Source organism: Pelophylax lessonae (assembly GCF_965119305.1).
Source record: "Pelophylax lessonae genome assembly, chromosome: 4".
Taxonomy (NCBI): Eukaryota; Metazoa; Chordata; class Amphibia; order Anura; family Ranidae; genus Pelophylax; species Pelophylax lessonae.
In genome coordinates this window covers 603,171,181-603,183,910 of record NC_138771.1, presented here as the reverse complement: position 1 = coordinate 603,183,910, position 12,730 = coordinate 603,171,181, and the positions used below count along the sequence as shown (strand labels likewise).

Sequence of the window (12,730 nt, the reverse complement as noted above, 5' to 3'; positions counted from 1 at the left end):
CAACTTTTTTATTGCATATATTTTATAGCAGAAAGTAAAAAATGTTGTTTTTTTTCCCCCCAAAATTGTAGGTTTTTTTTGTTGTTTATAGCGCAAAAAATACAAAATGCAGAAGTGATCAAATACCATCAAAAGAAATCTCTCCTTATTGGAAAAAAAAAGGACATCAATTTTATTTGGGTACAGCGTTGCATGACCGCGCAATTGCCAGTTAAAGTAACGAAGTGCCGTATCGCAAAAAAAATGGCCTGGTCATAATGGAGGGTAAATCTTCCATGGGTCAAGTATTTAATATTCCTGTGTCCACTGTGCACAATATTGTCAAGAAGTATATAGCCTATTGCACTGTAGCGAATCTCCCTGGACGCGGACAAAAGAGAAAAAATGATGAAAGAGTTTGCCAAAACTTACCTGAGGAAGCCAAAATCCTTTTGGGAGTATGTGCTGTGGACAGACGAAACAAAATTACAGCTATTTGGTAAAGCCCATCATTCTACTGTTTTCAGAAAAAGAAATGAGGCCTTTAAAGAAAAGAATACAGTCCCTACAGTCAGACATGGTGGAGGTTCACTGATGTTTTGGGGTTGCTTTGCTGCTTCAGGTACTGGATGTCCTGACCGTGTGCATGGCATTATGAAATCTGAAGACTACCAAAGAATTCTGGGGTGCAATGTAGAGCCCAGCGTCATAAAATTGGGTCTCTGTCGGAGGCCATGGGTCTTACGGCAGGACAATGACCCAGAGCACACGTCAAAAAGCACCCAGAAATAGTTTAAGACGCTGGAGAGTACTGAACTGGCCAGCAATGAGTCCAGATCTAAATCCCATAGAGCACCTGTGAAGAGATCTCAAAACAACAGTTGGAAAACGGAACCCTTCCAATCTGAGAGACCTGGAGCAGTTGGCAAAAGAAGAGTGGTCCAAAATTCCAGTAGAGAGGTGTAAGAAACTCATTGATGGTTACAGGAAGCCATTGATTTCAGTTATTTTTTCCAAGGGGTGTTCTACTAAATATTAAATTGAGGGTGCCAATAATTTTGTCCAGTCCATTTTTGGAGTTTTGCGTGGAATGTGTCAGATTTAGCTATTTGTTTCTCCACTTTTTTGTGTAAAACCAATACAAACAAAAGAAATAAACATGAGATTGCCTAAATATTTGTAATTTTCTGGGCAAAGTGGTGCATTATGTGACAGAAATGCAGGGGTGCCAATATTTTTGGCCATGACTACATATATCTCCCTTACTGCCCACTAATGTTTTGGCATTTGACAGTCGAATAAAAGGAGGGGGGCATAATATTCACTACACAGAAATCTTAGCTTTATGACTTAGGTTAAAGTCAGTGGCGGCCGGTGTGTTGGGGGCGCAGGGGCGCCGCCCCCCTATCCATGCGTCCGACCCCCTAATCTACATGCGGGGCGCCGGACGCATGGAGTTCAATGGGATTTTTTTTTCTTTGCATCACCTGATTAGAGCCAGAGGCTCTAATAGGGTGATGCAAAGGGTGGACCCGGGGCGCAGAGCAGTGCGCCCCGAGCCCACCCATTGTGTGACAATAGCGAATGAAAATTTGCTATTTTCACACGAATCCTCCTCCTGGCCAATCAGGAAGCGCGTCCGATACGCGCTTCCTGATTGGCCGAAAGGCAAACCCCATGCCATTGGCTGGGGAGGAGGCGGGAGGCGGGAGCCGAGCACTGAGGACTCAAGGAGACGCCGCCATGCCGGAGAAGCCGCGAGCCACCGCTGGTTAAAGTGAAGCTCCAGCCAAAACATTTTGTATATTTTGGATAGCTTAGGTAAAACAGAAAACAAGGGAGGAGCTGCCGGTTTGCTCCAAACTCATGTTGGGACCATATTTTGCTTGTTCAGCAGGTCAGTGAATCTCTGCAGCAGCTGGAAGTGAAACATTTAGCAACAGTATTACTACCACTCCTAAATAAGACAGCTTCCCGCTCAGGCTGCTTGTTAGGAAGCCAGCGGACAGTGTCCGCTCTTCCTTACCCATTTACAAAGCATCAGGAAGCCCCCTTGTTTTAAAACAGATTCAGATAAGCCCCCACCCAGAGACCCCCACAACCAAAAGGCCAGGGTTGTGGGGAAGAGGCCCTTGTCTTTATCACCATGAGACTATCCAGGTCCCCTCTCCATGTTGAGCAAGGAATATGTCACCAACACACCAACACACCAACACACCAAGGAACTCCATTAAAAATGGTCCAATGCTTCATTGAACGATCACATCACTGCAGAAGATAGCTGCTTTTTAGAGCTACGTAGAACCCCTTCATCAGGCATGTGACAACTCCAGAATGAGAAACAGTGCAATATAAAGAACCATTTCACCAATCAAACTGAAGCATTACATGAAGGTGTCCTGCGTGGCTCCGAAACGTCGCTATCTTCTGCTGTCATTCATTAACCACTTGCCGACCGCCGCACGACTATCTACGTCGGCGGTCAGCCCCTCACAGGCAAACTAACGTAGGGCTACGTCGCTTGCTTGTGAGGGTCTAGGGAGCGAGAGCGCGCCCCCGGAGGCGCGCTCCCGCGTGGTCACGGACCCCCCCGCGCGTGTGACCAGCGGACCCGATGTCCGCCGTCCACTCGGCGATCGGCGGGGGAGAGGGAGAATGTCAGGCAGCTTGTGTAAACAAGCCACCTGTCATTCTCCTCGCTGTAAAGACACTGATCACATGGATCTACTATGTAGATCCGTTGATCAGTGTCCTTACAGCTCAAGCCACAGCCAATCACAGTAGAAAGCATGCCCCTAGGGACACACACAGCCCCTCCCTCCCAAATAAAGTTAACCCCTTCACTACCAGTGTATTTTTACAGTAACAGTGCATATATATAGCACTGATTACTGTAGAAATGTCACTGGTAACCCCAAAAGTGTCAAAAATGTCAGTCAAGGGTCCGATCTGTCCGCCGCAATGTCGCAGTACCGCAAAAAAAATCGCAGATCGCCGCCATTACGCATTAAAAAAAAAAACAACAAAAATGACAAAAATCTTTCCCTTTGTTAGTAAACGCGATAACTTTTGCGCAAACCAATCAAAATACGCTTTTTGCGATTTTTTTTACCAAACATAGGTAGCATAAAACAAATTGGCCGAAAATGTTAAAAAATTTTGATTTTTACATTTTTTTGGGGGGAATTTCATATAAAAAAATGTGAAAAATATTGCCATTTTTGCAAAATTGACGCTCTTTTTTTGTTTATAGCGCGTGATCAAAAAATCGCACAGGTGATCAAATACCACCAAAAGAAAGCTCTGTTTGTGGGAAAAAAAGGACGCCAAATTCGTTTAGGTACAGCGTCGCACGACCGCGCAATTGTCCGTTAAAGTCACGCAGTGCCGAATCGCAAAATACCCCCTGGTCGGAATGGGGGTAAAATCTTCCGGGGCTTAAGTGGTTAAAGCATTGGACTCTTTTTAAATAAACTCTTCTAGACCTAAGATGGCCACCAGGGTCACATAGGGCATATGCATCCAATCGGTAACACTGCCCTGGTGACCAGGGAAATCATAGAGAAACACTGCTTCTCTCCCATCTGCATTGCCGCTATGGTTGAGCGCCACCTGCAGTGGAGAATATAGACTGCGCTTGCCTACAGGTGCACTATCACTTCTGCATCCCTACAGTCAGATTGCATAGGCCCAGCACATTAGCCCTTTGTCCAAACTTAGGAACCCTAAGGCGTCTTACTAGCAATGTTACCCGAGGAAAGCATCTAACAACATTATGTTGAGGGGAAATCTTTCACCATAGTAACTAATTCCTTAGTGTAACAAATAGTTCACTGGTTTCTCTTACCTGCTGGATGGAGGAGACGTTAAGGACCGCCGACCAAGTGTCACCTGGTTTATATTGTAATAGCTTGGGCTCTCCAGATCCGCCAATGAGAAGTTAGGGCCAGATGCTGTTGCAACAGGCGCTAAAAAAAAAAAAAAAAAAAAAAAACATGTATCAAATAAGGATTTTTCATGTTCATTGTGGACAGTAAGGGGCTGTTTTTGACATGGAAAAAAATCAAAGTTGAATACCTGACTAAACCTAACTAGAGCTATAGCCTAATATTAAAGTGGTTGAAAACAGCAGACATGAAATATGAACAAAGCCTTTCCCTCTATAGTGTGTACTTGTCTCAATTAAGAGCACTACATGCCATTTCTGTCTGCTGCTTTGTTCCTCTGCTATCAGCATGAATCACTTCTGATTGGTTTTCCTGACATCGAGAGAAATAAGGTGAAACGGGAGGGACATAGGGAGGTGATAGCTGATTGACAGCCTCAGCTCTGTTCCTGTGGGCTGTGTAAAGAGGGTGGGGTGTCCATTCCCTCCAATCAGCTCTCAGAGCTCTCTTCAGTGAGCTCTACAGAGTGTAGTTTCAGCTCTCCCCCCTTTTTTTCTTAATGCTCAGACAAGCTTTATAAACCCTGAACTTTGAATGGCTACAGAGACAAAAAGACTGCAAAAAAAAAAAACAGGTTCAACTTATGTAAGAGGATTTGTTTAATCTCTGTGTATCACCTTAGGATATCCCCTTTACTGGGTATATGGAAAGGTTTTACAACCACTTTAATGCGGAGTTCGGCTCCCCCCTCCAAAAATTAAAAGTCAGCAGCTACACTTACCTGTCCTGGAGTCCAGCAATGTCGGCACCACAGCTGTTTCCTTGTTTCCATCGGCTGTCTGGTGCTGCCGCCGCCATTGCCGGTAAGGGAACCCGGCAGTAAAGCCTTGCGGCTTCATGGGCGGGTCATTACTGCACATGCGCGAAGCGTGCTGCGCATTTGGATTGGCTCGGCAGTGGGGGAAGGAGGAGGGGGCCAAACTTCCGAGAGACGGAGCCGTGTCCCGGAAGTGAGGAAGGGTACCTGTCAAAAACAGGTACCCGTTCTACCCTCCCCCCTGAAAGGTGCCAAATGTGGCACCGGAGGGGGGAAGGAAGCAAATGAGCGAAATTTCCACTTTTGGGTGGAATTCCGCTTAAAGTACCCTCTCTTATAAACACAGAATGGAACTCCAGTCAGAAAACCTCTGACCCTATTGGAGAGATTTCCCTTCTTTTTCAGTGGTGTCACCAGGAAGAGAGAAAAATAATGAAAAAGTGGCTTTCCACTTTATTTATTGTTTTTATATAATTGTAAGAGCTGGGTGCACCTCTATTGGCCTTCAGACTTTATCTATTGGCTTTTCTCCTCTGCAAAACGAGTGTGTAAAATGAGTTCTTCATGTGGACCAGTGCCTTTGTCTATGCAACTATAAAGGTAAAATGTACATTGTCAATCATCCATTTACTGCAGTGAATTGTCAGAGATATTGGAGATGCCATTGCTAATATTAAATATAGGGGGCACAGGATAATGATGACAGCCTGGCATTGGCAGGTTCCATTTTTCTTTTAATAAATATTTGAAAGGCTGAAAGATGACATCCAAGCCCCTTAATGTTTACTTTTTCAAGTCCCAATGGACAATTACTTTACCCTGCCTCTAATATGGTGGCCATGGCCAATTGAGTGAATCCATCTTAGCACCTTCAAGCACCTATATCTTTTGCTTGGCCCCAAGTTAAAATGGTCACATTGTGCAACCATTCATTTTAGCCTCAGGAGACAAGCAGAGGAGGATTGCTGTAAAAATCTTTTGCAGTGAACACAATAGTATTTGGGCAAGGTTTTCCATCCAGATGAATGTTGCAGTGTCTAAGGGCAGGGCCACTGATAAGGCAGTACAGCCAGCCCTCCTGCACTGGGCCAAGACCCCATTAGTTCAAAAGGGCGGCCTGGGCACCTGCTGAGCATGAGGTCCAGCTGTACACCAGTCCTCTTCTGCCTCCCTTTGCAGCACTGCCAGCTTCTCCTCCTCTTTCTCCCTTCAGTTGCACTGCAGGAGGATTGGCTCTAGCACATGCACCCCTTTCATCTGCTGTCCGGGCCCCCCTGTGTGCCCCTCTCCCCCGCAGTGCTGCCAGCTTTTCTTTCTCTCTCCTCCTGCTGGCAGATGCTGCGGGCACACACGGGGATGTTTCAGGATGGAGAGCTAGGGAAGGGGCCGCTAAATATGTAATTTACTGGGCCCTTCCATTCCTGAATGAACACAGTGAGTGATTGATACCAAACATTCATGTGTCTATTTGTCAGTAAAGCATAGTAAGTGTTTACTATGCTTCAATTTTGGGAATGAGCAGGAAGCCTCGGAGCGCTTCCTATTCATTCATCTGTGCAGCTGAGGCTACAGAGAAAAAGACTGACAAATCTATGTCCTCAGTCACTTTTGGCTGGGGGAAGGGGGGCCTGTCAGGTAGGCTGTTTGGGGCCCCGTGATTTCTAACAGCAGCCTTGTCTAAGGGTTCCCCATATACATTAGATCAGCCATTCTCAATCAGGGTTCAATGAAACCCTAAGGTTTGTTTAGAGATTGCTAGGGGTTCTTTGAGCAGAATAATTGACCTCTTTATTATTGACCTCCTATCTGATGGTGCCTGCAAAGTTCTGGGGTTAAAACCACTTGGTAGAGCCATTTGCAGGTCACCAATGATTTTTTTTTAGCTTTTATTTCAACTGACCCCCCTATTAATTGGTTTTATCAGGGTACCCTCAGACTAAAATTATTTCACTGGTCCCTCTACAGTAAAAAGTTTGAAAAAGGCTGTATTAATATTTACTAAAATCGGCTGTTTTTGGCTCAACTAATGTCTATGAGCACCTTAGATCATAAATAACCTCTGCACAAAATCTATTTACTCTAAGTCCTATCCTCTTCTTCATACCTATCCTAAATACTCACTCTGTGACACCCGGACGAGCTCTGTGACATTCCACACACCAGAGGTGACAAAGCAGTCCTGGAAAGTGAGATGTCCTGTATAAAAAGAAAACAGACAGAATTATTTTATTGTCCTTTTACACCAGCTTCACAAATTCTGGACTTCAGAGAGATCATTTATCATACAGGATACCTTATTAATAATAATAATAATCATAATAATAAAAATATTAATTATTATTTCCATTATAGCACCAAAAACTTTGAGATCCCAAAACCTCTGACCTTCCAATGGTCTATTTATAAAGCTGCGAATGTGACTTTTGATAAACATTCTCAGGTGTAGAATCAATCAGTGTCATTTAAAGCACATGCACCTGGAAGATTCTCCTGCAGAGAATGTTTGTTGATGGACAGATTCACGGCTTTATGGCCCCTTTCACGCATACGTTCCGATCAGGTCCACCTGTCAGTTTTTCAGGCGGACCCGATCAGAACCTATAATCTTCTCTGAAGAGCGGCGGGTGTAAACGGACCGTTTACACCTACCTACATCCAATCTGATTCGCCAAAAACAGACGGATGGCGTTTCCCCTCCGTCTAGCGGGTCGGATGGCAGTCAAGTGTAAACGGACAGGCTGGCCACCCATAGAGGAAAGTAATCTGTGTCTGTGTCCGCTCTGCATGAGTGGACCGGACACGGACCTGTCATTTGCCTGCTTAGCTGGGATCAGCGGAGAGATCCCCTGCTGAGCAAGCAGATCGCAGCCGCAGTCCACCCCGTGTGAAAGGGGCCTATAAGTAGTAAATAAAGGACACATTGGAGGAGGTTTACTAAAACTAGAGCGTGCAAAATCTGGTGCAACTCTGCATAGAAACCAAACAGCTTCCAATATTTTTTTGTCAAAGCCTAATTAAGCAAGCTGAAGTTGGAAGCTGATTGGCTACCATGCACAGCTGCACCAGATTCTGAGTGCTCCAGTATTAGTAAATCTCCTCTATTGTTTTTTCGACTTTTCAATTACATTTGTAAAACAAATTTGCCTAAGGCCCCTTTCACACGGGCAATCCGATCTGCCTGTCAGTTTTTCATGCAGCCCTATGGAGCAGCGGATGTCAGCGGAGACATCTCCACTGTCACCCACTGCTATCCGATCCGATCCTGTCCGTGAAATCGGGAGGGATGGAAACCCTATTTTCCATCCATCTGGAGGATCGGATGGGATCAGATGAGAACAGACAGGCGGTCCGTTCTAATCCGATCTCCCCATAGAGGACAGCGGGGATCTGACAGCTCCATCTCCGCACACACAGACCGGAGATGGAGCTGTCATCCGCCTGCTCAGTAGGGATCGGGGGATTGATCCCCGCTGAGCAGAATGGACTCTGTCGGGTGGTGCGCCCGTGTGAAAGGAGCCTTAGACTTAGGCTATTCACTTGAGCGTATTGTTTTCAGGTGTTTTTTTTTTAGCTTTTTTCAGGTGTTTTTTGGGTTTTTTTTCAGGCGTTTTTTAAGGTATTTTTTTGGGCATTCTTCAGGCGTTTTTTTGCAGGTGTTGGAGGCAGGCATTGACATCTAACAAAAAGGCTTGTAATCTGCCAAAAGAGAAGCTCATGTACTTTTTTGAGCTTCAGGAAACAAAACGCTCATATGTGAACAGGGACCATTTAAATGAATGGGATTTGGCTTGTTGGGTGTTTTGAGACTTCAGAGATGAGCGTTTTACGAGCTGAAAAACGCTCAGGTGAGAACAGGGCCTTATGGATTCAGTGGAAAATCTCATAATAAGAATATGGGCAAGGTTACTTTAGCCATCATTTATCATTCTTAAAAAAAGGCAAATTGTTTTATACACTAATTCCTATGGGTAACTGTCCAGTCTTCTAAATTGGAATTTTCTGCAAAATTAGGGATGCGTTGAGGGATTTTGATGTAAAACTGCCGCTTGTGCCTCACAGAAGTAAGCCCTTTCAATCTCACTCAAAAGGGGTTGATTTACTAAAACCGGAGAGTAAAAAATCTGGTGCAGCTGTGCATAGAAACCAATCAGCTTCTAACTTCAGCTTGTTCAATTAAACTTTGACACAAAACCTGGAAGATGATTGGTTACTGTGCAATGCTGCACCAGATTTTGCACTCTCTAGTTTTAGTAAACCCCAATCAGTGAGAAATTTACTCAAAAAAATCGACTACTTTTTTCTTTATTTATTGGATTTTATAAAATTTTGATATATTTTTTTCCATAAAAGATTTTTATTTAGAATTAAAGAGTACAATGCAAAATATAGAACATCAAAAACGTAAGGAGTTCACAAAATGCGATATTCAAAGTAACACTCCATTGTGTGAATACAAAAAACAAATAATATACCCAATCTTCATTCTTCATGGAAAGCGTATTGATATAGGTGGGGAAGGGGGGATGAGGGAAGGGGCTGGGAGAGTACCTGTAAAGTAACGCACTAATACATGACTAAATTTTGATATATTTTGATATTTTTAGGATAGTATATATATATATATATATATATATATATATATATATATATATATATATATATATATATATACATATATTCTGGATTTACACCGTTTCTATTGCATTTAGAGCAGGGGTCTTCAAAATATGGACCTCCAGTTGTCCAGGAACTACAATTACCATCATACCTAGTCCTGTCTGTGAAGGTCAGAGTCTTACAATGCCTCATGGGATGTGTAGTTCCGCAACAGCTGGAGGGCTGTAGTTTGAGGATCCCTGATTTAGAGTATGTTGACGTGCGCTGATAATTTTTTAACACATCCCTTTGATTGTTTTTTAGTTCACAGCAGGAGCTAAAATAGATTATTTTCTTTCTTTAATGAGCACTGCAGCATTCTCACCCAGCACACATCAATGCAACATGTTGATAAAAAAAACCTATTGGAAACTATGGATTTTGGCATGTGGTTGCACTGGGCCTGTGTTGGGCAATTCAGCCTAACACATGTTGTGTGTAAATGGGCTCTCTCAGGTTAGACTCACACTTTTTCATGTGCATACAGCACATGTGGTAAGGCATGTGTCTAGGTGTGAACAGCCCCAAAATACACACATTTTCTGTAGATTTATGTACACCAGACCCATAGGAAAGAATTACATTTCTGCATGAAACCTTTTTTTCTGCAGGAGTTTTGCTGCATGCAAATTGACAAGTAAAATTAGGCCTGTGTTCTTAGTATTTGCGTTGCTTTTCCATTTTATGTGTATTTGATTATTTACTGTCACTTCAAAGGTTTTCCTTTTTTTCAGTTTTTTTTTTTCTTTCTGTGAAAATTATTTCAATAATACGGGGCTATTTTGGGGCAAAAGAACAGTTACAGGATAGCAAAAAGGATTTTCTGTACCCTCACAAGCCATATAAAGCCCCCCATGGTCTTAAAAACCACCTAATTTACTCCTTTCTCACCAAATCCAAAACATTTCTTTAACATTGAAAATCTCCGTAAAATCTCCCAATTTTCTCAGAAATTTCACAGAACTGAAAATTTAATTCTATGTATTCCTGCTCTGTCTGTTAGTCTCTATTCTCCCTGAAAAAGGGTATAATAACCTGCCACGATCTATCCAAAATTAAAAAAAGTTTTGGCTGAAGTTGGGTTTTGAGAAGTTTACTTTCTATGGGATAGACACAGAACAGAAACTCCAGACCTTTTGTGTAGATTTCTTTTTGAACAAATATTAGTAGTCTTTAGGTGCCTGGATGTTTCAATCTGAAATTGATTTTGTTAATTTTTTTGTATTGGATTAATGAAAAACTGAAGAATGGAGAAAACCTGCATTGCTAAAACAGGAAAACTGATAGCGTAGCTTTTTGGAAGCACAAGATCAAAATGTGGAAAATAACTCTGGGCCTTTATTATAATGAGTTTCCCATAATTTGGCAAACACTTCAACCGAAAAGTATGTAAGTTTTTAGATTCTCTTTCTAGCAATCTTTTTTGTGCTCTTATATTTAATTATTACATGTTTTAAACGGAAAATAAAGCACACAGACATAAACATATAAAAGCACACCACTCCAATGTTATAAACATTTCCATAGTCTTCTTTAATTCTATATCAGACCAAAAGCCAGCACTAATCTTCAAGCAATTTAGTTAAAATTGAATTAGTTTGAAAAAAAAAAAAAACATTTGGAAAAAAATAAATAAATTGAATTAGGACCAACTTAAAAGGGAACTTAACCTTTAACAACTTGATAAAAAAAGAATGTTCTTTAGCAAAGAACATACAGTCCACCTTAATAATTATGCTACAAAAATGAGTTTGTGCTGTAAATTGCTTAAGCCCAGAGCCCCTGAACAGCAGTAAATATTTAGGCTGTCAGCAGATTGACCTCTACAACCTCAGCACAGTGCCTAAAAATATAGAGCAACTGGTCATGTGCAGAGCAAGGTGAGATAGTGAATTACTAGATTTAAAATAATATAATGTTTTACATAGCAATACTTGCAGAAGTTACCAGCCTGGATGATCTGGCAGGACTTAATTTTCTGACTAAAGCTTCACTTTAACAAAAAAAAGTAATTATTGCCTCCCCCTGCTCATATGCAATATCTATCTATCTATCTATCTATCTATCTATCTATCTATCTATCTATCTATCTATCTATCTATCTATCTATCTATCTATCTATCTATCTATCTATCTATCTATCTATCTATCTATCTATCTATCTATCTATCTATCGATAGTTATCTATCTATCTATCTATCTATCTATCTATCTATCTATCTATCTATCTATCTATCTATCTATCTATCTATCTATCTATCTATCTATCTATCTATCGATAGTTATCTATCTATCTATCTATCTATCTATCTATCTATCTATCTATCTATCTATCTATCTATCTATCTATCTATCTATCTATCTATCTATCTATCTATCTATCTATCTATCTATCTATCTATCGCAGAGGCCCAAGAGAATAAAATGGTGGGTTTTGCAATTTTTTATTTCACTCTGTATTTTTTTAACACAAATTATATAAAAAAAATACACATGAACACAATAAAATACCAATTTTTTTGGTCAAATATAAAAGGTCTGGTGCTAGAATTATTGCTCTCGCTCTGACTTTTTCGGCAATACCTCACATTTGTGGTACAAGTGCAATTTACGCATGTGTGTGAGCGCGGCGGGACAGAGGCGCTTTAGAGAAAAAAAATGTAAAAATGATTTATTGTATAATATTTTTTTAATTTTTACACTGTTTCTTTAAACTTTTTTTTCTTTAATCACTTTTTATTGCTGGGGTCTCCTCTGCCCTTAAAATATATCTAATCAGACCAAAATCGGTTTGATCAGATGCTTTCCTATTGTAAAAATGGTGCTGTTTACATTTGAGGAAACCAGAAGTTATAAAAATGCTCGTTGCTTTCGGTCTCCTATACCATAGAGCTGATTGGGGACCTTCCGGTCCTCCAAAAGCTCTATGGTAAGTCAGCTTTGGGTCCAGCTCTTCCCCAGCTTCCCCACTGAGAGCTAAAATGTAAAAAAAAAGAAAATTCTGATAGAAACGGCATGGGGTCTCCCCCCAATCCATACCAGGCCCACTGGTAAAGTAAAAAAAGAACAGCGTGGAGTCCCCCCCAAAAGAAATACCAGATCCTAATTTGAGCATGCAGCCCGGCAGGTCAGGAAAGCAAGGGGACGTTTGAGTGCCTCCTGAACCATACCAGGCCACATACACTCAACATAGGTGGGTGCTTTAGGGCAGCCCCCCACCCTAAAGCACCTTGTCCCGATGTTGATGGGGGCAAGGGCCTCTTCCCCACAACTCTGGGCAGTGGTTGAGGGGGACTGTAGGTGGGGGCTTATTAAAATCTGGAAGCCCCCTTTAACAAGGGGGACCCCATGTCCCATCACTTCCTATGTGAATGAATTCGGGGTACATATT

General features: G+C 41.9%; 1 protein-coding gene across 8 annotated transcripts in view; it reads right to left on the bottom strand.

Annotated features, from left to right (window-relative positions):
• Positions 1-12,730, bottom strand: part of NFIX (nuclear factor I X) — a 293,070-nt gene that overhangs the window by 64,440 nt on the left and 215,900 nt on the right. For 6 of the 8 annotated variants that reach the window (XM_082255243.1, XM_082255245.1, XM_082255238.1 and 3 more), the window contains 3 exons: positions 6,805-6,879; positions 3,827-3,947; positions 412-444 (listed from right to left, as the gene is read on the bottom strand). In XM_082255243.1, the coding sequence (XP_082111369.1) occupies positions 412-444; positions 3,827-3,947; positions 6,805-6,879 (229 nt within the window). The remainder of the gene's footprint in view (positions 1-411; positions 445-3,826; positions 3,948-6,804; positions 6,880-12,730) is intronic. The other 2 variants (XM_082255242.1, XM_082255244.1) reach the window with 1 other exon arrangement.